Consider the following 25,510-nt stretch of genomic DNA (forward strand, 5'->3'; position numbering starts at 1 on the left):
CTCTAAGCTGGGTTCCAAGGCAGCCCTAAGGATTTCTAATGTGGGTCTCTAGTCACTATTGTGTCACATGAACATTTTCCTTTCTTTCCCCCAGTGGAGCAAGTTATACACTCTTTTCAATCCACCCTGGAAGAGTTAGGCTGTTGCAGTGCCCACAAACAAAACTGTTTCCACACAGAATCAAAGTGAAAACAAACTGACTATCCTCTGGAACAGGTTGCCCAGGGTGAAAGCCTCATTCCTGAAGGTTCTTAAGGCCAGGCTGGATGTGGCTCTGAGCAACCTGCTGTAGTGTGAGGTGTTCCTGCCCATGTCAGGGAGGTTGGAACTGGATGATCCTTGAGATTCCTTCCAACCCTTAAGATTCTATGATTCTATGATTCTAAGATATCCTTGTGAAAGTAAAAGAAGTCATTGGTTCACATGAAGGGGTTTGACCCCAGCCCTGCATGTACTGAGTGGATTTGATATTCAAAACAGAATGGGAACAGAGAAGAATGGAAGGATAAAGATCACATGGAGAGCTTGAAAGAAAGAGAGGGTTTATCACTCCCAGTACATGAAAGAGAGAGGGCTGATCACTCCCAGTACTTGCCAGCATAGATTTTTACTGGTTTTTGCTTCCTTCAGATTTGAAATAAGGAGTGGGAAGAAAGAAGTAAATTCAAAGCAATTTGTTTGTTAATTAATATCCTTTTGAAATCCATGGAAGGCTTTGCTGAGATACATTATGATATCAGATTGCAGGTACTGCTGGTCTGTCTTTTTAAGGGCAGGGTACATCTGTGCTCTGAACAGGGGAAGAGGCCTGTGACCCCACTACATTCACATGATAGAGTCAATGCGTCCTATCAGACTGGGGTGACCAACAGACCACTAAATCCTCTCAGGAGCTGTATCCTTTCCTTTCATATTCTGGTCTCTGGTAAGCAGTTGCACCTTGGGGTACAAAGCTAGGTGAGAGATATCTTGCTTTGTCCCTATAAAGTTGGGTTTTCAGTGCAATTGATGCATCTGGGCCACATTTTCTAATCACTCCACAGCTAATCAGCTGAGTTGTGAGCACAGTTTATGTTATCTGTAACTGCCTGCCTGTATGTTCTGCCACTACTCTGTCAGTGACCTGTGCACATCCTGTGCTAATTAAGACCGCAAGAATTTTGGGCTACAGGCTTTTCTCTTCAGTACTCATATCCTATATGTAAGGGACTTTGAAGCACATCTCTGATCATAAAGTACAACTACATCAGGTCTGTGGTGACAGGTTGGATTGGATGATCTTTGAGGTCTCTTCCAACCTTGGTGATACTGTGATGAGACTGGGGCAGCTTCCTTACATGGCCCCATTCCAACTGTCCTTTCTGCCACTCCGTGCAGAGTTTCTTTTTGTGTGCCAGCAGGTCCAGGAGCTCCTTGCTCATCCAGGCAGGTCTCCTAGCATTCTTTCTTGCTTTCCTCTTTGTGGGTATACTGTGCTGCTGGGCATGGAGAAGGTGATCCTTGAATACTAACCAGCTGTCCTGGGCCCCTCTTCCCTCCAGGGTTTTGTCCAATGATACTTTGGTCAATCCTGGGCTGCACCAAGAGAAGCATAGCCAGCAGGGTGAGGGAGGTGATTCTTCCCCTCTACTCCACTCTGGTGAGACTCTACCCGGAGTACTGTGTCCAGTTATGGAGCCTCTCTTACAGCAAGGATCTAGAGGTGCTGGAGCATGTCCAGAGAAGGGCCATGAGGAGGAGCAGAGGGCTGGAGCTCCTCTGCTGTGAGGACAGACTGAGGGAGTTGGGGCTGTTCAGTCTGGAGAAGAGAAGGCTCCAAGGGGACCTTCTTGTGGCCTTCCAGTATCTGAAGGGGGCTACAAGAAAGCTGAGGAGGGACTTTTTAGGGTGTCAGGGAGTGATAGGACTGGGGGGAATGGAAAAAACCTAGCAATGGGTAGATTCAGATCCAAGCTGGAGGAGGAGATATTTAGATTAGACATTAGAAAGAAGTTCTTCCCCATGAGGGTAGTGAGACACTGGAACAGGCTGCCCAGGGAGGTGGTGGAAGCCTCATGCCTGGAGATTTTTAAGGCCAGGCTGGAGGTGGCTGTGAGCAACCTGTCCCTGCCCATGGCAGGGGAGTTGGAACTGGATGATCCTTGAGGTCCCTTCCAACCCTAACAATTCTGTGATTCTATGATTTTTCATCTCAGCTTTTGTTTGGCTACCTCAATCAGGTTAAGATTTGAATTCAAACCAACACTTGAAAGTAATGGCTTGGACTGAGTTATAGTTCAAGAAAATACCAAATTAAGTTAAAATTCAACTTAAATCTTGGTTGCTGATTTCTAATTTGGGATTCCAGATAGTACTGAAACACAATGAACTGAAGTATACCTAGCAGGAAAAGAGGAGCTGCTCACCACAATTTAGCTAATGCAGAGGAAAGAAGCCAAGCAACAAAGCAATTCACATTGCAGCAGCACATTTTTCAGTGATAACATCAACTCCTGTGCCCTCCACTAGAAACAGCATTTTGCCCTGCTCCCCAGCCCTCTCAGGACACATGATTCACAGCTCACTATTAGGATGCCAGGCCTCCGCCTTTACTTCATAATGGAACAATTTATCACTTCAGAGATTGTTCACCATCTGGAGAAAACCAGAGCTGCTGTTTGTCACCTTGCAGGAAATGTAGAACTTGCCCTCCTCCCCAGTTTCCTTTGGAAAGAAGAGTTTGGGACAAACCTTCCCTGTCCTCATCACACTGGTCTAGCTCCCCACCACTGAAAGCTTCAACCAGTATGGATTTTCATGAAAAGAAAGCACACAAGCACATAACCCCACCACCCCTTTTCTTTCTTTTTCTTAGGGACAAAATCAATAAGAATTTTGCCTGCAGAGGAAATAGCAGACAGGAACCTTTGCCTGCCTGAATGCTAAGATTATTTTCATTCGTGTGTAACTCTTCATGGAAGCAGAGGAAAGCTAAAGCAGCAAAATAAACTGGTTTGAGACATGGAATTTTAATGTCAGTTTAAGCTATTGCACACGGTTTAGTGACATAATGAGGACCCTAAAAGCCACACAAGAGCTACAGACTGACATCCACCTTTGAGCTATAGTGCATGGCTGTAGACACAGCAACGACCATAGCTGGGCAGTACAGATTGTTCTGTTCTACCAATGGCAACTCAAAGACATCCACAGCATCTGACTCTCATGCTTTCTGGTATCCACTATTATGACTTTTGGAACAGGAAAATAACTCTTATCCCACCCCTTCCCCAAAGCTGTGGTCAAAAGATCACTACTCCTCAAGCACAAGCCCTGCATGGAGGGGCTGAGGGAGCTGGGGTTGTTTAGCCTGCAGAAGAGGAGGCTCAGGGGAGACCTTATTGCTCTCTACAACTGCCTGAAGGGAGGTTGTAGCCAGGTGGGGGTTGGTCTCTTCTCCCAGGCAACCAGCACCAGAACAAGAGGACACAGTCTCAAACTGCACCAGGGGAAGTTTAGGCTTGAAGTGAGGACATGGTTTTTCACAGAGAGAGTTGTTAGCCATTGAAATGTGCTGCCGAGGGAGGTCGTGGAGTCACCATCCCTGGAGATGTTCAAGAGGGGATTGGATGTGGCACCTGGTGCCTATCACTCCCTGACACCCTAAAAAGTCCCTCCACAGCTTTTATGTAGCCCACTTCAGATACTGAAAGGTCACAATAAGGTCTCCTCAGAGCCTTCTCTTCTTCAGACTGAACAACCCCAACTCCCCCAGTCTGTCCTCATAGGAGAGCAGCTTCAGCCCTCTGCTCATCCTTGTGGCCCTTCTCTGGACATGCTCCAGCACCTCCAGATCCTTGCTGTAACAGGGGCTCCAGAACATATCACTCTTTAATGAAAGGTGAAGTTTCATTTGCTGTGGTTTATGAGAAGCCCAAAACACAGCTTGCAAGCAAGCTGCTGAGCAGGCTGCTTGGTAAGAAAGCTCACAGCTGTTCTCTGCTTTAGAGAGACGATGTAGTCCTGTGGCTGAGACATGGCTTCTGTTCCCAGGTCTGCCACTAAGTGATTAAAGATGGGGCTTGAGGTAAAATGTGTTATGACAGCCTAAACCCCTGATGACAAAGGCATATTTACAAGAAACAGGGACATGGTTCTGGTTTAAGGAAGAAAATAAAAGAGGAAGACAAAACCAGGGTGAAAATAATAATCTGATATAGCCATAGCCTCTGTCCCAGATGGTGAATCCAGCTCACAAATAGCGGAAAAGTATCTTTAGTCAAAGGGTCTGGTATTGCTCCTGCCCTATTTTCTGATTGCTTTCCCAAAAAATCAGCATCATGTTTGTTAGTTTTGGCCAGAGTGTGTCTCCAGATGTCTTCCATGTCCTTCTCTCACACAGACACTCAGCAACACATGAAAGTGCCCTGTCCACTGACCATTCAAGATGTGACTAAAGCTTGCACAGGCATTTAAAAGGCCCTTCAGTCCACCCTTAAACAAAAGCTGTATCATGTGCAATGCCACCTAATGCAGTGGCAAAGGGCTAGAAGGAAGCGTTGTCACTCCTTTGCAGCTTCTCAAAGGGTTCATTGAACTAAAAGCAGCTGCCCCAAAAAACCCCACCATAGCCTATGCAAATCAACTCATCATTTCAATACCAGACACTCAACAGCTAACAAGTCCAGCATCTGCCAAACTAATCATCTTCCTTTGCCAGGGAAAGTCAACACACACACTGCAGTATCTCCCTATCAACATCTGAGACTCAACAGTGAGTAGCAGAGATAAACAAAGGCTCCACATCCAGTTTTCCACACACTCAAACATAGACGGAGTTCTCATTAAATGTAATCAACAGGGGTGGGCCAACCTCCAATCTAAAGACTTTAAAACTTATGGAGAAAGGTTCTTGAAGCCTATCTCCAAAGCTTCTTTCCATGGCTTCTCCTCACAAAATCAAAGGGCAACGAGGCTGGGGAGAGGCCTTGAGCACAACCCTTTGAGGAGAGGCTGAGGGAGCTGGGGTTGCTTAGCCTGGAGAAGAGGAGGCTCAGGAGAGACCTTATTGCTGTCTACAACTACCTGAAGGGAGGGTTTAGCCAGGTGGGAGTTGGTCTCTTCTCTCAAGCAACCAGCACCAGAACAAGAAGACACAGTCTCAAGTTGTGCCTGGGGAAGTTTAGGCTGGAGGTGAGGAGAAAGTTCTTCACCGAGAGAGTTGTTAGCCATTGGGATGTGCTGCCCAGGGAGGTGGTGGAGTCACCATCCCTGGAGGTGTTAAAAAAAGGATTGGAAGTGGCACTTGGTACCATGGTTTAGGAGTCATGACAGGTTGGACTTGATGATCTCTGAGGTCTTTCCCAACCTTATTGATTCTATGATTCTATGCTGTTAAAAACTGTGGGCCTGTGTGATTTCTACATCACTCTCCAGATTCTGCAGCTACAGCTGCAGCTTGGAAAAGAACTGATAAACAAACAGGCAAGCAAAAAGGGATTCATACTTCCATTCTGATAGGTTTTTGGCTGTGCCACTGAGTTCCTCTTCACTCCCTGCCAGCATTACCACATTACAAGGAAGAAACAGAATTATATACATTCATTAAACAATTTACAAGGTTTTGGATGGTCTGGTTATGGGGATGTAGAAAGCAGCTTGTACTGTAAAAGGTACTACAGTGCTAAAGGAAGGAGTAAAACCAGTTAAAGTTAAAATGGCATTACTATTCCCATTACCTTCAGCTACCTTTCAAGCAGTCTCCTCTGGCAACATTTCTTGTGCCCTTATGCTTACATCCTTACTTCACCTAATTAAGGTTTAAAGAGCCTGAGCTTTAACAAGCAGGGAGATTATCCTGGTTTAAATATTTTCATTTTAAATCCTTCTGCAACTCTCTTTATGCTGACATGCAGAATAACTGGAAGGCACTACAGAAGAGGGGCGTGAACCTGCAATCTAACCCCTGTAAAAGCTGACCACATGGTAAGAGCTTACACTTACAGAAGCATCTATCTACTAACAATAGAGACATGTCTAGCAAAATGCAGTTGCAACTTGAGTGGCAGCCTTTCGAAATACACAATACAGAAATAACCATGTTGGAAAAGACCTTGGAGATCATCCAGTCCAACCTATCACCCAACACCATCTCATCAACTAAACCATGGCACCAAGTGCCTCCTCCAGTCGCTTTTTAAATACTTCCAGTGATGGTGACTCCACCACCTCTCTGGGCAGCACATTCCAATGGCCAATCACCCTCTCTGTGAAGAATTTCTTCCTAACATCCAGCCTAAACCTCCCCTGGCACAGCCTGAGACTGTGTCCTCTTGTTCTGGTGCTGGTTGCCTGAGAGAAGAGACCAAGTCCCACCTGGCTACAACCTCCCTTCAGGTAGTTGTAGACAGCAAGAAGGTCTCCCCTGAGCCTCCTCTTCTCCAGGCTAAGCAACCCCAGCTCCCTCAGCCTCTCCTCACAGGGCTGTGCTCCAAACCCCTCCCCAGCTTTGTTGCCCTTCTCTGGACACCTTCCAGCATCAATATCTTTCCTAAACTGAGAGGCCCAGAACTAGACACAGAACTCCAGGTGTGGCCTAACCAGTGTAGAGTACGGGGCAGAATGACTTCCCTGCTCCTGCTGGCCACACTATTCCTGATACCGGCCAGGCCATTGGCCTTCTTGGCCACCTGGGCACGCTGCTGGCTCATGTTCAGCTGCTGTCAACCAGTACCCCCAGGTCCCTTTCTACCTGGTGCTCCAGTGGGACAAGGAGACATTTGGAGTAAGAACACTCCCTGTTGCCCCTAAAAATGGCACATTCTTTACCTCAAAGCAGTGAAGACCTCAGCATTTCCCATCTGTAATCCAAATACAGGCAACGCTCAGAGTCCTTTGATTGAAACCAATCGTCTTGTGTGCAAATAGCCCAACTGGCAATCTGCTGGGTAGCTGCCGGATGTCGAGAGAAAATGAACACATGCTGCAAAGGCAGGGCTTGCTAATCAGAAAAATGTGCATGTTCCCCCAAGTCTGCTTCTCTGTAGGTAGGACTAAAGGGCAACATTATGTCATTTCCCTTTGCGCAGGGCTCCCTATTGACTCCCATAAAGAAACTGGCCTAAAAACTGATGACAGGGCACAGCCCAAGCTGAGGAGAGAATAACCAATCAAAGAAGATGGGCTGGTGAGGGAAAAGTCATCAAGACATCTCACCAATATTCTCATTCTGCAGTAGAGTGAGTACAGGGCAGATGATTTTGGCTAGCTGAGCTTATTGGGTTGTTTGCGATGTTGAGATCTTGACCAGGGCTTGGATGTGGTTCACCAGTAAAATTTAGAGTATCATAAGAGAGGAGCTTTTGGTGTAGGAACACCTTCATAAATTGGCCCAGCAGGAAGTGCTGCTCTCTTTCCAGAGCTGTGTGTGTGCCTGTGCACATGGCTGTATAAAATCTTCCAGCAGAAAGGGTCAAGATTGAAACCTGGACTCAGACCATGGCTTTAGACTGAAGTAAGAGAATGGATACTCTCATTGTTCACTGAATCACAGAGAAACATTCAGGTTGGAAAAGACCCTCAGGATAACCAAGTCCAACCCAGAACCCTACTCTGCAAGGTTCACCCCTAAACCATAGCCCCAAGCACCACATCCAAAACACCTTTAAACACAGCCAGGCTTGAGGACTGCATCACCTCCCTGGGCAGCACATTCCAAAGTCTGACTACTCTTGCTGGGAAAAAAAGTCTTCCTACTGTCCAGTCTAACCCTGCCCTGCTGCAGCTTGAGGCTGTTCACTCTTGTTCTATCACTAATTACTTGTGAGAAGATGATCTCTGCTGTCAGTTATATCAATCCCTTAAACCCAGAGTAATTATTAAATGTGCACAACCACTGAAAACAGGATCCGGACTGAAATAAGTGAAAGCAAGTCTCAAATCACAGAATGGAACATCACATGGAACAGCTATGAAGGTATGACACAGCCTGTTTAATGGGTCCTCTGAGTTTAACTAGGGGCTAACCCTTACCTCCTGGATCACAGGATGTTAGGGGTTGAAAGAGACCTCTGGAGATACTTGAGTCCAACCATCCTGCCAGAGCAGGACCATAGAATCCAGCACAGTTCACACAGGAACACATCCAGATGGGTCTTGAAAGTCTCCAGAGAAGGAGACTCCACAACCCCTTCTATACTGCATTAAAATATATCCATAACAACTGTTTCTATTTCAGAATTCTTCTGTTACCAGGAAGTATTGACAAGAGTTTAAAGGCTTTCACCAGCCAGACTGCATGTTTTGTAATCTTTGCTGTGTTTCTGTGTATTTATGACTTCATGTCTTCAAAGCAAGGCATTATATCCAGCAAAACCATGCAGTCAACAGGCTGAGAAGCCACATTCTCTCCAAAGTCAGCACAACCACAAGCATGCAAGACCTATAATGATATCAAAGACAGTACATCAGGATCTGATTGTAAGCATGATGTGAGCACAAGAGGTGAAATCAGGATGGAGCCAGTCAAGCAACAGAAAACCAGATGAAGAAAGTCAGTCAGTCACCAATACAACACCTTCAAGTGCTTCTCTTTACTCAAACACTGTCAGAACTGGTAACATAGTTAAAAGCATTTATTTGTCTTCATGATTTGTCAGGCTCTGTATTTGTCCACCTGACAATAATCAGTAAACTAAAAATTAGATTACAGACCCACTGACTATGCCTAAACCTTTCTGGTTTGGTTAGTTTATTATTTTCTTCATTCCATTTATGAATATCCTGTACATACAGAATCAGAGAATCAATTGGGTTGGAACAGACCTTTGAGATTCATAGAGTCACAGAATTATCAGGGTTGGAAGGGACCTCAAGGATCATCCAGCTCCAATCCCACTGCCATGGGCAGGGACACCTCACACTACAGCAGGTTGCTCACAGCCACATCCAGCCTGGCCTTCAAAACATCCAGGCATGCGGCTTCCACCACCTCCCTGGGCAACCTGTGCCAGTATGTCACCACCCTCATGGGGTCAGAGTGGCTGGAGAGTAGCCAGGCAGAAAGGGACCTGGCGGTGCTGGTCAATGGTAGGCTGAACATGAGCCTGCAGTGTGCCCAGGTGGCCAAGAGGGCCAATGGCATCCTGGCCTGTATCAGGAACAGTGTGGCCAGCAGGAGCAGGGAAGTCATTGTGCCCCTGTACACTGCACTGGTTAGGCCACGCCTTGAGTACTGTGTCCAGTTCTGGGCCCCTCAGTTTAGGAAAGATGTTGAGTTGCTGGAAGGTGTCCAGAGAAGGGCAACAAAGCTGGGGAGGGGTTTGGAGCACAGCCCTGTGAGGAGAGGCTGAGGGAGCTGGGGTTGCTTAGCCTGGAGAAGAGGAAGCTCAGAGGAGACCTTCTTGCTGTCTACAACTACCTGAAGGGAGGTTGTAGCCAGGTGGGGGTTGGTCTCTTCTCCCAGGCAACCAGCACCAGAACAAGAGGACAGAGTCTAAAGCTGTGCCAAGGGAGGTTTAGGGTGGAGGTTAGGAAAAAATTCTACACAGAGAGAGTGATTGCCCAATAGGTGGTGGAGTCACCATCACTGGAGGTGTTTAGAAGGAGACTTGATGGGGTGCTTGGTGCCTTGGTTTAGTTGATTAGGTGGGTTGGATTGGTTGATAGGTTGGATGTGATGATCTTGAAGGTCTCTTCCAACCTCATCTATTCTATTCTATTCTATTCCATTCCATTCCATTCCATTCCATTCCATTCCATTCCATTCTAATATCCAATCTGAATCTACTCACTTCTAGTTTTGCTCCACCCCCCAAGTCCTTTCACTCCCTGACACCCCCAAAAAGTCCCTCCCCAGCTTTCCTGTAGCCCCCTTCAGATACTGGGAGGCCACAATTAGGTCTCCTTGGAGCCTTCTCTTCTCCAGACTGCTCTAAGCAACCTGCTCTAGTGTGAGGTTTCCCCACCCATGGCAGAGGGGTTGGAACTGGTTGATCCTTGACATCCCTTCCAACCCTGACAATTCTATGATTCTTTTTCTGCTTTTCCCTACCCAACTACTTTTCCCTTCTTTTGAGAGCAGAGTGAACATGTGGCCCCAGACACACGCAGCCTCTACTCAGAAAGTTAGCTGCAGTGGGAAGCATTTTGTTATCTGTGTTGCTGACCTTCAGAGGAATACCCCACAGTGCAAGCTGGACCATAAAAGGAATTCATGTGTAGCCACTGTTTAGAAAAGTCATCTCCTTGTCTTTCCCAGCTATGGCACTGCCTTATTAAGACACTGAAGTAAGAGCTGCCAGAGAATCTCAGGAATGTTCTGAGCCACAGCACCCAGAAAAAGCTCATTGGTTTGTATGTGCTGGAGATGAACTTTAAAAAGCTGTGAGGACTGTTCAGCTTAGCAGTTCCAGGCTAACAAAAGACACCTATTCTAAAGAGACCACAGATGTGCCATTTCCGTGGAAATAAATAGGATTCCCCCCACCCCACCACCCTTTCAATCCAGTCAGAAAAGTTTTCTGCATGAGGAAAAAGTAGAACACCAGACTGGATGTTGAGAACTTCATCTCAAGGGATGGCATGAGGTAGCACATGAATACAGTGCTGTAATCATCTCACAAAGGGGCATAAGGGCAAAAAAATCATTTGTATATGGATAATCAGAAGGACTTTCCTCTCCAGTCCCCACTCTGGTGCTCTGGTCATCTCAGAAGATGATAAGTACTAAGGGAGAGGGAGAGGGAGAGGGAGAGGGAGAGGGAGAGGGAGAGGGAGAGGGAGAGGGAGAGGGAGAGGGAGAGGGAGAGGGAGAGGGAGAGGGAGAGGGAGAGGGAGAGGGAGAGGGAGAGGGAGAGGGAGAGGGAGAGGGAGAAGGAGGGGGAGGGGGAGGGGGAGAGGGAGGGGGAGAGGGAGAGGGAGGGGGAGGGGGAGGGGGAGGGGGAGGGGGAGGGGGAGGGGGAGGGGAGGGAAGGGGAGGGGAGGGGAGGGGAGGGGAGGGGAGGGGAGGGGAGGGGAGGGGAGGGGAGGGGAGGGGAGGGGGGGGGAGGGGAGGGGAGGGGAGGGGAGGGGAGGATCTTTCTGTGGTTCTCCCTTTCTAACTGTAAGCATTTTTGTGGAAATCTGAGATATATTTTTCTCTGAAAAAAAAAAACAAACAAGGAATTCCCATGCAGACAAATTTATGAGGTTGCCTTTTTTTCACCAAGAGGTCAGTGTCACTACAAGCTGTTTATATTGCCTCCTTCTTTTTCTCTATTCAAAAACACAGATGAAAAATGTTCTATTCTCTGTATTAAGGAACATCTCCCCTGTATTTTTCTCACCACAGTATTATTAGGATGCATCTCAGAAACACCCAGGATGGACACACAGAGGATCTGATGTTCTTCTTATCACTGGGGAGCTGGCAGTTTCATATTCTTTCTATGGCAATAGGCCATACTTATATGGGAAATACTTGTTAATAAACAAAACCAGCTTGCTTCTGTAAGCCCTGACTGCTTGCTGAGATCAGAAATTTGCTCAAGACACACACACACATACAGCCCTATTTCTGAGAATTAAGTTATTGCACATAGGAACCCAAGCTGTTTGTCATATGAACAAGTGTATATGTTTTCAGTCATTCATGCAGTGCTTTTTTTCACTTTAAAATTGATGTTTCTCAGATTTTTCTTCCCAGTCTGTCTCTCTTCATCTTTGCAGGATACTCCACTCAAACAGCTACATGTAACCATCTGAGCTCTTGCAGTAATACAGCTACCAGGAATAACTGCAGCCATTTGCTGTCTCTGTAGTGGCTCACAAGCTCCAGAGCTCTCTCTTGACATGTGGTCAGTAGCAGTTGCTGGATGTATGTTACATCTAATACCAGCCTTTCCCTGGTCTGTACCTGACCTCAATCCTGACTTGCAGAAAAGGACTTGGGAATACTGGTGGATGAGAAGATGGACCTGAGCCAGCAATGAGCACTTGCAGCCCAGAAGGACGATGATATCCTGGGGTGTATCAAAAGAAGCATGGCCAGGAGGTTGAGAGAGATGGTTCTGCCACTCTGCTCTGGTGAGAGCCACCTGGAGTATTGTACTCATCTCAGGAGTCCTCAACACAGGAAGGACATGAACCTGATGAGGAGGGTCCAGAGAAGAGCTGCAAAGATGGCCAAAGGGCTGGAGCACCTCTCCTACAAAGACAGGCTGAGAGAGGTGGGGTTGTTCAACCTGGAGAAGAGAAGGCTCTGGGAAGACCTTAGAGTGGTGTTCCAGGACCTGAAGGGGGCCTAGGGAAAGCTGGAAGGGGCCTTTTTATAAGGCTGGGTGGCAACGGGGCGAGGGGGAATGGTTTTAAACCAGAGCAGGGTAGATTTATATTAAATCTTAGGAAGAAGTTCTTTAGCAGGAGGGTCCAGCAGTTCAGTGTCAATGCACCTCACCACAGTCACCAAGACTGTCTGTACACAGACGCTGTAGAAGCTTACCTCAAACCTACTCTGAAACCAAGCAGATTAAATCTATGCAAACCTCTTGGTCCCAATGTAAAGGAGCTCACCCTCCCACAGTGTTTAACAACAATAAGATAACTTCCTTGCAAGAAGCTCAGCTGACAAGCAGTAAATCAAGTTATGGTAATTTGGTTACTTTCCACCGCATGTATTTCGTTGACTTAAAACTTCACCAGGACATACATCAGGTTTAAATCATGCAAAGAGGGCTCTCAAAGAAGGGAGTGCTTGTTCAAGTGAACCAGTTTAAATCAGTAGACAAGATGCCTTGTGCTGAGGGAAAAGAGCAGAACCAGTATGGGGAAGTAATTTAACTTAGCAAAACCTTTAAAGAAGCTTTGCTTTTGTGTACCAAGTTTCAGCACCTCTCTTAAGGCCTCAGCACAAGAAGAACACAGTCTACCTAGAAGGTAACTGCTTGCTGGAATCATAGAATTGTAAAGGTTGGGAGGGACCTCAAGGATCATTTAGTTCCAACACCCTGCCATGGGCAGGGGCCTCAACCACCTCCCTGGACGACCCATTCCAGGGCTTCACCACTTTCATGGTGAAGAACTTCCTCCTCATGTCCAGCCTGAATCTCCCCACCTCCAGCTTCATTCCATTACCCCTAGTCCTGTCACTACCTCATATCTTGAGAAGTCCCTCCCCAGCTTTCTTGTAGGCCCCCTTCAGATACTGGAAGGCCACAATAAGGTCACCTTGGAGCCTTCTATTCTCCAGACTGAACTCAATATCCTTCTTAAATTGAGGACACCTCACACTATATCAGGCTGCTCACAGCCTGGCCTTAAAAACCTCCAGGCAGGAGGCTTCCACCACCTCCCTGGCCAACCTGTGCCAGTGTCTCACCACCCTCATGGGGAAGAACTTCTTCCTCACATCCAATCTGAATCTACCCATTTCTAGTTTTGTCCCATTCCCCCCCTCCTATCACTCCCTGACACCCTAAAAGTCCCTCCCCAAATTTCTTGTATCCCCCTTCAGATACTGGAAGTCCACAATAAGGTCTCTTCAGAGCCTTCTCTTCTGCAGACTGAACAACCCCAACTCCTTCAGTCTGTCCTCACAGGAGAGGAGCTCCAGCCCTCTGCTCATCCTCGTGGCCCTTCTCTGGACACCTTCCAACACCTCCAGATCCTTCCTGTAATAGGGGCTACAGAACTGGATTCAGTACTCCAGGTGAGGTCTCACCAGAGCAGAGTAGAGGGGGAGAATCACCTCCCTGCCCTGCTGGCTATGCTTCTCTAGCTGCAGCCCAGGCTCTGGTTGGCTTTCTGTGCTGCAAGTGCACACTGGTTCCTGTCATGTCTATTGACTTTTACCATTCTGAGCCCAGAATACCCTGAAGAGTAGCAACACAATTAAGCAACAAGTTCAATCACATTCTTGTTCAGTAAAAAGGCATTGCAATGTAACAGCTATCTGACCATAGCCACCCAAGTCTGGAAACTTGCAGTTCTGGAAGCTGCTTTTTGTTACTTCCTTTCTGTTTAGAGCAAAAGTGCAAATTAGATACTGCCAGTGTTCTCCTTTCATGGCAGTCTCTACTCAACACCTCCTCCATAGGCAATGTCCTGTCACCTGCAGGTAGTTCACACCTTGGCAGCTGGGCTCAGAAGCCAGAGTCCAAGTCCAAGATACATCACCCATAGGTAGCTGCTTGGCCTCTGGGGCCAGATGTAGATGCTGAGCCAGGACAGCCTGGCTCCCTTTACTCCCACCTTCCCTCTTATGAGACAGCAAAGAGAGCTGTACTAGCAATTCACCTGTGTGGCATTAACCACCTATCTGAGCAGCACCCAATCACAGAATCAGAAGATGTTAGGAGTTGGAAGAGACCTCTGGAGATTGAGTCCAACCCGACTGTCAGAGCAGGACCATAGAATCCAGCACAGGTCACACAGGAATGCATCCACATGGTTCTAGAAAGTCTCCAGAGAAGGAGACTCCACAACCTCTCTGGGCAGCCTGTTCCAGTGCTCTGTGACCCTCACAGTGTGGAAGTTCCTCCTCATGTTGAGGTGGAGGCTCCCGTGCTCTAGTTTATATCCATTGCCCCTTGGTCTGTCACAGGATGCAACTGAGCAGATCCTGTCCTCTCCCTCTTGACCCCCAGCCCTCAGAGATTTATAAGCATTTGTCAAATCCCCTGATGAGCCTCTGCAAACAAAAACATCAAGACCCCCTATGGCCCACCTCAGTGGGAGGGTTAGGCCACCAGGATGCATGCCATCAACCACTTGCAACAAGCACATGCAGACTACAGAATATCTTATTGCAGGTGAATGTACCAATACACAATCTATTTACCTGAAGATATCCTTTTAATGTTATTAAAGACAGAAGGATTTTGAATGAGCTGCTTTCTTTGTATAGAACAAGGCATTGGAATGGGCTGCCTGGGGAGGTGGTGGAGTTGCCATCACTGGAGGTGTTTAGGTTGAGCCTGGATGGGGTGCTTGGTGCCATGGTTTAGTTGATTAGGTGGTGTTGGGTGATAGATTGGACTCGATGATCTTGAAGGTCTCTTTCAACCTATTCTATTCTATTCCATTCTATTCTATTTGGCTTTTTGCTTGTGATGAAGTGAAATTTGTTGCAGAACATTACTACTAGTAACAAGGCCTTTTTTAATCAAGAAAAGTTAATGCAAAATATTCAACCAACTCATTTGGAGCATATATATTGGTGTGCTGAGATAGGCACAATCCTCTGGCCTGAGAAGGCTTTATGCAAGGAACTAAATTAACCCAACCTCTTGTGCTAGTTGTGGGTGCCAGGCATGTAGGAAGTGATTACACAACTGAGAATTCTGTCATACATTTACTGTCTTTCTAGACAATGTCAAGGTGCTGGAGTGAGTGCAGAGGAGGGCAAGGAAGCTGGGGAAGGGCCTGGAGAATAAATCTTATGAAGAGTGACTGAAGGAGCTGGGGATGGTTAGTTTGGAAAAGAGGTGGCTGAGGGGAGAGCTCATTGCTCTCTACAACTATCTGAAAGGACATTGTAGAGAGGTTGATGCTGGTCTCTTCTCACAGGTAATTAGTGATAGAACAAGAGGCAACAGCTTCAAGCTGCAGCGGGGTAGGTTTAGACTGAACATTAGAAAAAAAACTTTCCCAGCAAGAGTGGTCAGACTTTGGAATGTGCTGCCCAGGGAGGTGGTGGAGTCCCCAACCCTGGATGTGTTTAAAGTGTTTTGGATGTGGTGCCTGGGGCTATGGTTTAGGGGTGACCCTTGCAGAGTAGGGTTCTGGGTTGGACTTGGTGATCCTGAGGGTCTTCTCTAACCTGAATGCTTCCATGATTCTATGATTTATAGAGAGACAAGGTTAGGAGTATAAGAATATTAAGCAAAGGTTCATGCAGGTTTTTGTGGCAACTGACACTAGCTAAGGCAAGGGAGATGAAAAATCCTCCCCTGTCCAAGAAAGAGCCTGACAAGTGTAGACCCAAGAACCAAGTATTGAATTTCCTCCATTCTGGACTGGTTAAGGACAATCTTTGGTCTCTGCTGTAATAAGTTACCAGAAGGTATCCTACATGGAAGACTGATGTAGTCCTTTGTCAAGGGAGAGAAAATGGTGCTGGGGAAGCTGAGGTGTTGTGTCTTCCTCAAGGGACATCCATACCAATAGTAACAGGCGTGGCACAGCTGTGCTGTGGCTGGTAGAAGAGGTTTGAGCCTTCACAAATCTTAAACCAGTGTTCCACTACTGTAGCTTTTTGCATTTCAAGTTTCTGAAGTTTGTGCCCCCTTCTTCCTCCAGCTTTTTGTTACTGACCATGACATCATATGGTATGGAATATCTAGTCAGCTGTCCTGGCTGTGTCCCTCCCAACTTCTTGTGCACCTCCAGCCTGCTCACTGGCAGGGCAAAGTCAGAAGCAGCAAAGGCCTTGACACAGTGTGAGCTCTCCTTAACAAGACCCTAAAAAATCCTTGTATTATCCACGCTCTTTTCAGCACAAATCCAACACACAGCTTCATGCTAACTACTACAAAGAAAATTAACTCTATCCCTGTCAAAACCAGCACAGCTCTGAACACTGTTTAAAATCTGTTAACAACTGTTTAATATGGAGCATGTCCAGAGAAGGGCCATGAGGATGAGCAGAGGGCTGGAGCTGCTCTCATACGAGGACAGACTGAGAGAATTTGGGCTGTTCAGTCTGCAGAAGAGAAGGCTCCAAGGAGACCTTCTTGTGGCCTTCCAGTATCTGAAGGGGGCTACAAGAAAGCTGTGGAGGGACTTTTTAGGGTGTCAGGGAGTGATAGGAGGGTGGGAATGGAGCAAAACTAGAAATGGGTAGATTCAGATTGGAAGTTAGGAAGAAGTTCTTCCTCATGAGGGTGGTGAGACACTGGCACAGGTTGCCCAGGGAGGTGGTGGAAGCCTCATGCCTGGAGGTTTTTAAGGCCAGGCTGGATGTGGCTGTGAGCAACCTGCTGTAGTGTGAGGTGTCCCTGGCCATGGTAGGGAGGTTGGGACTGGATGATCCTTGAGGTCCCTTCCAACCTTGACAATTCTATGATTCTATGATCTGCTGCTCTGTACCAGAGATAACTCCACTGTAGGAATAAGAAGCAGATTCAAAAGCTATTGATTCAAAAGCTATTGATCATTGAACTCAATGTTGATCTAACAGGAATATTTACTTCACCTCACTGTCCTGGTCAGGAAAATGGAAATTGTCTACTTTCTTTGGTGGACAAGTATCCTGCTGGCTTTACCTTCTTACCTCCATGAATCAGCCTTCTGCATAGTTACCTGACCTACGCTAGCCTCAACAGGAGCACTGAATCAGGAACAGGAAGGTGAAATACTTTGCTGGCTCTGTACCTACCTGCACAGGTCTAGACTGAAATTCATTTGACAGGGGTCAGAGCCTTTTTAGTGACTTCAGTTTCAATATTAGATAGCCACTTCTTTTTCCTGTGTTTTTGCAACAGGATGACCAATTCCTCTCCTTCCCCATCAAATGATCTGCAGTCCCTCAGCATTATAAAGGGCAGAGTTGTGGCTGATATTCAAAGTGAAGCTTCAGCTAAACAAAGACCAGTCTGACAGTGATCTTAGGAACTTCCTGAGGTCTGCAATAGTGATGGTACAGGGATGAAGCAAATTGAATCAGCTTCCAAAAATGATTTCTTAAAGAGTCCCGACACCAGGGAGAAGTGCAAATACCTTGCTGGGTCAATGGCAAACCAGCCAGTTACAAAATTCTGGCTGAAGTGCCACATAGATTAACCTGAGAGCTGGTTTTTGGAGAGCTCCAGGGGCCAATTTTTGCTCTCAGTTTTTGCTCTCAGCTATGCTGAAGTCAAGGAAGCAGGTCTGTTGTCACTTCAAGAAGTATTTCACCTCAATTTTTCACTGCAGCTGCATGCAGCTGTCACAGACCAAAGTGCATCAGCAAGACATTCACAAAGCACCACCCCTCCCAACAGACACACACACACACTGCTCAGCCCCAGGCTGAATTCTTCCAGTGTCAGTTACAACATCAGAATGACAAAACCCGGTGATTTTGTTCAAGACAACATCTTTTACTGCTTAGGAAGAGGCTGAAAGCAGCAGGTGACATTTGTTTTTTTCCCTTGTTGAAAGCAGTCAGCACCCTGTGCTGCAATTACATAGAGGATTTTTTGCAGCCAGTTAAGTGCAATTCATTTCTGTGACCTACACTCCAGCACAGTATGTACCCTGTGGCTGGGAAGGCAAAGCACTTGTCCAGCTCCTTCAGGCTGTGACCACTGAGACTGTCTCATACATCATCTGCCTGGAATAATTCAGGTAGGATTTAATCTGAAGCCCAGTGAAATTGATAGAAATCTTCCCACCGACTTCAGCCAGCTCTGGACCAGGACCCCAGGGCTTTATACAACTCTGTCCTAGGTGCAGGGCTCTCTCTGCCTCTGAGGAACAGTTCAAACCCTTGGCTTTGCTGCAGAGCAACCATCACCCAAATGAATGGTAGGCTCCTATGTTCCCTAACCTCACACCTGATCATTATGAACCACATGCAAAATACCAGCAAGCTGGCACAGCTAACACTGCCATACTTTGTCCTGCTTTTCCCAGCCTGTGCCTGGAAAGTCTTGTTTCCCCCAGGAGGTACAAGAGTTGCTGGGTCTCCGCCAGCCTCAGCATGTGCAATAAATCTGACAGCCTGGGAGAAAGCTTGACAAAGCCCCATATGCCTGCTGTTGGCCACATGCCCCCTAGACAGGTCTGCACTGCTACAAACATGCTGATAGGACTCTAGAGATCCTAGACAAATAAAAATAGTCCAAAAACTCTGGATGGACAAAATTTCTGGGTGGGTACAGCAAGCCTGTGCGGGGAATCCAGGATATGTGGAAGGCCTTGAAATTATAAGAGCTAAAAATGCCAGAGAAGGCTCCAAGGAGACCTAATTGTGGCCCTCCAGTATCTGAAGGGGGCTACAAGAAAACTGGGGAGGGACTTTTTAGGGTGTCAGGGAGTGATAGGACTGGGGGGGATGGAGCAAAACTAGAAATGGATAGATTGAGATTGGATGTTAGGAAGAAGTTCTTCCCTCTGAGAGTGGTGAGACACTGGCACAGGTTGCCCAGGGAGGTGGTGGAAGCCTCATTGCTGGAGGTTTTTAAGGCCAGGCTGGATGTGGCTGTGAGCAGCCTGATGTAGTGTGAGGAGTCCCTGCTCATGGTAGGGAGGTTGGGACTGGATGATCTTTGAGGTCCCTTCTAACCCTGACAATTCTATGATATTATTAAAAACAATACCACACTACCTTTCTGAGCTGGTAGCAATTTCTATCTGAGCAATTTCTATCTCACAGCATGAGCTACTAAACAAAGCACATGCCAGGGATGAATTGCACTGTTGGTCTTTAAAGATAAGGCCAGTATCTCCTCAAGATCAATCCTTAGCTTATCCATCCACAATGACAGGGCTATGTAGCACAACAAATCATCATTGACAAAAGGGTTCTAACAGAAAAGAAGATGACAAAAAATCCCACCCAACCAAACAAAAGATCTAATACATAGAATCATAGAATTGTTAGGGTTGGAAGGGACCTCAAGGATTATCCAGTTTCAACCCCTCTGACACGGGCTGGGACACCTCACACTACAACAGGTTGCTCACAGCCACATCCAGCCTGGCCTTAAAAACCTCCAGCAATGAGGCTTCCACCACCTCCCTGGGCAACCTGTGCCAGTGTCTCACCACCCTTCTGGGGAACAACTTCTTCCTAACATCCAATCTGAATCTACCCATTTCCAGTTTTGCTTCATTCCCCCTAGTCCTATGATTACCTGACACCCTCAAAAGTCCCTCCCCAGCTTTCTTATAGTCCCCTTCAGATACTGGAAGGCCACAATAAGGCCACACATGCCCTCAAGGATCAAGCTTGCTCTAAGCATCTCAAAGGTTGGACATAAGTGTGGCTGCACACCAGCGGCTCCCGCAGGATAGGCAGCTGGGCAGCTGACAGTGCATGTATCCTGATCAGCTCTCACATGGCCTGTGGCCCCTGGGGAAGCCACAATAAGGTCAAGCCACTCCCTCCTGGATATGTGGTGTGTAACTCCATGCTGCTATAAGGTGTGTGCACTCCTCCATCGGGCTGGGAAGACAGGCTTTCCGTGTCTTGATCCCAGGAAATGGCAGAATGAGTCACTGCCACTGGCTGATGAAACAGCAGCTACAAATACTGCTGCCTGATATGGCTGCTTGCTCTTCTGGATTCACTGCTCAACTCAAAGAAGCCTAAACAGTGCCTGTGAGACCTTGCAAACATCCTACCACCTACACAGAATCATCCATCTGCCCATCTCCCAGAGCAAATGAATACAGCCCATAGTGGGTGCCCCATAGCAAGGCTACTGCCCACTGATGGAAGAGTGCAGGGACAGACAGGGAGCAGTAGTCAGAGCTGATGGAGCATTATCAGCCTTCATGCCACTCTTTAGGACTGTGGTGGGTTGAAATTACCCCCCAACTAATTTGGAGGAACTACCCCCTAGAATAAATTGCCAGACTACCTCAGGTGGTTTTGGAAGCAAATGGAGCTGTACTTACAAGAAAACTACAATCTAAATATGAAATGCAATGAATATGTACAAAATACACAATAGATGTATTCTATATAGATTTACCATTTATAAATGACACAGAAGCTCCTCAGACCCCCTGGATGGATCCAGGGGACCTGTTCACCTCCTTCCCCACTCCCTCCCTCCTTCCTATTACCTCACACAGCAGTCAAAACAGAGATCTCCTGGCAAGGCCATGGAAGAGAGAGAGAGAGAAGTTGCAAGCAGAAGTGACAGGCGAAGAGAGGATAGAGAACTGTTTATGCCTCTTCTCTATATCCCATTAGCAAGACAATGAATTATATAGACCTTATTGTCTTTCTTTTGTTTGCAATGGTAATTTATTTTACTTTCAGTCTTTGCAGTCAGGACCTAGGCTAAAGTTCCACCTTCAAACTGTAGCAAGGACTGCACAATTCGCTTGATAAAACACCTGGCAGAGAAAGGTCTGGCAAGCAGATTGCTGGGGCTTAAGGCACACACACAAACACACTGCAGTTGTATTTTTAATGGTGAACCCCAAATCCCTAAAAGTCTGAGTTTACCAAAACCAATCCAGCAGTTTTGTTTTGTTTTCCCTTCTGTAGTAAGTGGGCAAATGCTGCCCTCAGCTCGGTGTAAGTGCCACAATGCAAGAGAGACAGATGCTCAGCCCCTCCCTGGTGTTGCCCCTGCTAGGGCAGGTCTTGGGAGGTCCTAGCTGCCAGAGTCTCATCTGAACTGAGAATCACACTCTGTTATTGTTAAGGCAGACTGAAAATAAAAAGGCCAGACTAAATTATTTTTAAGATCTCAAGGTTTTTAAAGCAGTCTTGTGACTTTTAAGGGATCTGACTCATGCTACTTGAATGCTTGAATTTGGCAGCAGCAGAGGGAGTACAGCAAGATTTAGCATACACCAATTTACTGCTAAAAGCCTTCAAATGTGTGGGAAAGGGCATGGAGTGCTTCTCTAGTGATTTGCCAGGAAAGTGGGACATGGGCCCCAGCCCTTCTTCTCCAGCAGGGCTGCCATCCAGCTTGCCTCTTCCATGTAAGTTACCACACAAAACCCCAGCAGAGCTGCCCCAGATGCGGCAAAACCTCTTCCCAAAGGCAAATATGGGTGGGTGTTTCCAGTGGCAGCAGCCATAGGTCTCCAGACCATTTGCTTGGCTTTTTCATCACCCAGGGACAGGTACTGCTGTGAGCCTGCAGGGCTGCCCAGGGAGGGTTCCTTCAAGGGATACTGGTGAGCTGCTGCCTGCAGCTTTGGCCTCCCCAGGGCTTCAGGTTCTCTGGGCGTGATCAGGGGCCAGAGCTGGCCCCCTGTGTAAAATTTCAGGCTGCACAGTGACCTATGGATTCACCTGAACTCCTGGATTTCATCTTCTATGCCAGCAAGGGCAGAGCCCCTTACCCCTAACTGTCACTGTCTCTGCAAGCCAGCCATGCTGCATTCCTGATGACCACACCACAGCCTCTGCACACTCATGTAAGAGCTTAGATGCCTTTACAGGGAAGTTTCAGTGGCATTTTTCTATAGTAGAAAACATCTCCCAAACTACACCCCACAACATCTTCCATAGGCCACCCAGGACCTCTATTACCAACAAACCCTAAAGTCTCAGCCTGCCCTTACAAAGATTTTCTTAAAGCACACTCAGAGTAGAAGTGCACAATTACCCTGTGCTGTAACATGTGCTAGCATGGGCTTTGCAACCCCTCCCACTCTGCTCAGCTGAAACACCTTGCCTCAGTCCTGGGAGGGGAACCTTCTAGAACAAGAAGACAGTTCAGTGCATGGCACATTTGCTTCTCTGCCAAATGGGGAGGTGATCCACCAGGTGATGGCTGTATTTTGCAAACGGAGGCTGCCACCTCACTTCCCTTTGGACACCACGCTTCACATGAGTTTATTCATCTGCAGGCAATGCTGATGCTTTCCAGAGCTCATGGGTTCAGCTTGTTGCCTGATGAGAGTTCACTCAGAATCATAGAATCATGAAAGAAATTCAAGATAATTGAGTATTCAGTTCTGCTTGGTAACCCTTTGAAAAGAAAGAGAGCAATTGCATCTTGTCTATCTCCCCTTCCCCCCTCCCCCCCAGGTAGCATCAGCTTCTACCAGAGAGCCCTGCTCATATAGCAAGGCCTTATTAAAAAGTTCACAGCAGGCATACAAAATATATTTGGTATTGCATTCTGTTGACTTCCATTTAAAACTGCTCTAAAAATGTATTTTTTCCTACAGTGCTCAAACCACCACAGCTTTTTCCACCACGTGGAAAGACCAGAAAACAAATTCAATACAAAAAAATGTGCTTAAACCTAAGTTACTTTTTTGTTTGTTTTCCCTTTCTTTTCAATCCCTGCAGTGCTAATAGATTAAATCAAATCTTTATATCAGAAAGAGGACATTACAAAAAAAATAAATGGAGCCTCCACTGCTTATTCCAGTGTAAATCATTGGGAATTCCATTAAAGCAAACAGAACTGTACAGGTGTAAAATGGGCTTAGGGAACAAAATGTCAGTCTCAGTATTTTCATGCTGTTCCTTTCACAAACTGACATCATCATACCCATGTCAAGTTCTGTTCTCATTTGCACTGAGGTAAATCTGTAATAAGTGATAACAACCCTGCTGCCCCTTGTTGCCCACATAAAGTAGTTGTAAATGAATAAATAGTGACAGGCAGCAGCAACACAACAGCAATTGCACAGCCATGGCAGGCTGTTCACAGACACACTGCACTACGTGTACCAGCTCTACCTCAGCTTTCAACTGGCGTCTCACCATTTTAACTCTATGTCTGCACAGCACTCACTCACATGGCATCTAGGTGTGAGTTTCCCTGTCAATAATTCCACATAGTCATAGTCCACCTTCATTGCTTGCATTTCTCCACAGAACAATAGAACCAGAATCCAGGGAATTTACAACAGCCTAAGACAATAAGACACCAGACACCCCTGGCTTTCAACCTCTGCCACAAGTTCACTAAAGCTATTGTGTGGAGCACATCATTAGCAAGGACTCTCTGGTCAGCTTTGGAATTCCAAGCAGACATCCTCAAGGCCACTGCTAATCAGAGGCAAGCCGCTGGCAGTGTTAGCCACATGCAGGACCTCACCTCTCTACTTCAAGACGCATTCCCTCACGCTTTTTCCTCCTGAGTTCTCTGCGGCGTTCAAAGTCATCATCCATGGTGGGTGTTCAACTGTTCAGAGCTCTGGAGAGATCCAAATCTAAAAAGGGAGAGGATCACTTAGACATGAAAGAAAGAAAGAAAGAAAGGAAGGAAGAAAGAAACCACAAGGGGTGCATTTAACCGAGCGCGCCGAGCTTTGGTTTGCTTTCTTAACTCCGCTGTAACTGTTTTCCTTTGCCATCAAAAAAAAATTAACTTCCTCAGTATTGTTGAGATAAACAAGATTAATTAAATGCCTTGTAGGATAAACATAGCCCATGCCTGCCCCTTTTAGTTTCCTAGTCCAAATTAAATCAGCATGCTTTAAGTGAGGGCTGTATACATCTGCTAGCCACAGACCAGCTATCTGTGTAACGCTGCAGGTCTTTGCTACGAATAAAAGCAACAGTTCAGCAGGATTTTTAACTTCAAACTTCCAATTTTCAACTGGAAGCACAATAAAGCTGCACAGATAATGAAAAGTCTTACAAAGTTAGTCCTCATTCTGTCCATTCCTACCCCCTCTTAAAAAAAAAAAAAAATGAAAATAGAAAAGGAAAAAAGAAAAAAAAAAAAAAGAAAGAAAGGAAAATAGAAAAAAAAAGGGGAAAAACAGTGAAGGAAAGGGAGGTGCGGCTTTTAAATACCACCCAGGAGGAGCCAAACTATGTAGAAATCCTGCTCAAAGAATCAGAAATAGCGATATTTATTATTATTTTCTTAGTTTAATCCACACACTCTCCCCGTGCCCTACCTTTTTTCTTTATGATTTAGTCCATGAAATATTTCCCCCTTTACAGTTCTTCATACACAAAACTTTTCCAGCCTTGGTTTATATCCCATCAAGCCGAGTATCACAGAACTCCCCTGCAGCCCCCAAACCAAAAATGACTACCAGAAAAGGGAAAGCTGTTCTCTTTTTGTCCCTGCTTTGTTTACAGAGCTGTCAGTGGTTAGTTAAACTCTGCCTGGAATCTGGCATTTAAGGCCTGCTCTAAGATTGTTTCCTGTGCAGGGCTGGAGGCCTCAGCTTCCTCTGCAATCCTAGCCTAGGCGCTGCACTCGGAGGATTTCCACCGCCACCCCCCCGCCACCACCTCCAAAAAAATAATCCCCATTTTTCCAGCCCCTGAGCACAAGACTGGCTATTTACACCACAGATACAGGCTGAAGTTTTCCAAGGTGGCTTATGAGCTGCCTTAATTTCAGGGAAACAAAGCAAAGGTGCCTCTGTAAACTGTTTGAATCTCTGGGTTTTTGCAGATGTGGATCTGTCTCCCGGCTTTCTATTTCTGCCCACCGGCACAGCCTCCAAGCACCCTCCCCATAAAACCACTGGCAACAGCAAAGCCTCTCAGGACTTAAGGGAATCCAGAGAGGGTTGGTTTTGTTGTGGGGTTGGTTTTTTTTTTCTGCTCTCTCTTTTGAATTAAAACAGTGCTGAGGGTAAAGGTTTTGTGAAGGTTATTTTATTAGTTTACTTTTCCTGAGGGTGTTTTTCTTTCTGATTTGTTCCTGGATTGTGGGATTCAAGGATTTAACATTTTCTTCTTCTTTTTTTTTTTTCCCCTGGAGGTTCAAAGGGAATGTTAATTTTGTAAATCTAATAGTGACTTTATAATTGCTGCTGCTGCTTTCTTCTTCTTTTTTTTTTTTTTTTTTAAGGTACAATTAGATGATATCTATAAAAAGTAGGCTGTAACATAATTTATTGGTTTTGTTCAAGTCTTGTGTTTGTTTACCCTTACCACTCCGTACCTCTCAAT

The 25,510-nt window shown here is 46.3% G+C and overlaps 1 protein-coding gene across 1 annotated transcript in view; it reads right to left on the bottom strand.

Annotated features, from left to right (window-relative positions):
- CALD1 (caldesmon 1) overlaps nt 1-24,645 on the bottom strand; it is a 131,226-nt gene extending 106,581 nt beyond the window's left edge. The window contains exons 1-2 of the mRNA XM_009902788.2: nt 24,499-24,645; nt 23,688-23,802 (exon numbers count right to left, since the gene is read on the bottom strand). Of these exons, the coding sequence (XP_009901090.2) occupies nt 23,688-23,761 (74 nt within the window). The 5' untranslated portion in view covers nt 23,762-23,802; nt 24,499-24,645. The remainder of the gene's footprint in view (nt 1-23,687; nt 23,803-24,498) is intronic.
- Between the last annotated feature and the right edge of the window lie 865 nt (nt 24,646-25,510).

Source organism: Dryobates pubescens, chromosome 15 (assembly GCF_014839835.1).
Source record: "Dryobates pubescens isolate bDryPub1 chromosome 15, bDryPub1.pri, whole genome shotgun sequence".
NCBI lineage: Eukaryota > Metazoa > Chordata > Aves > Piciformes > Picidae > Dryobates > Dryobates pubescens.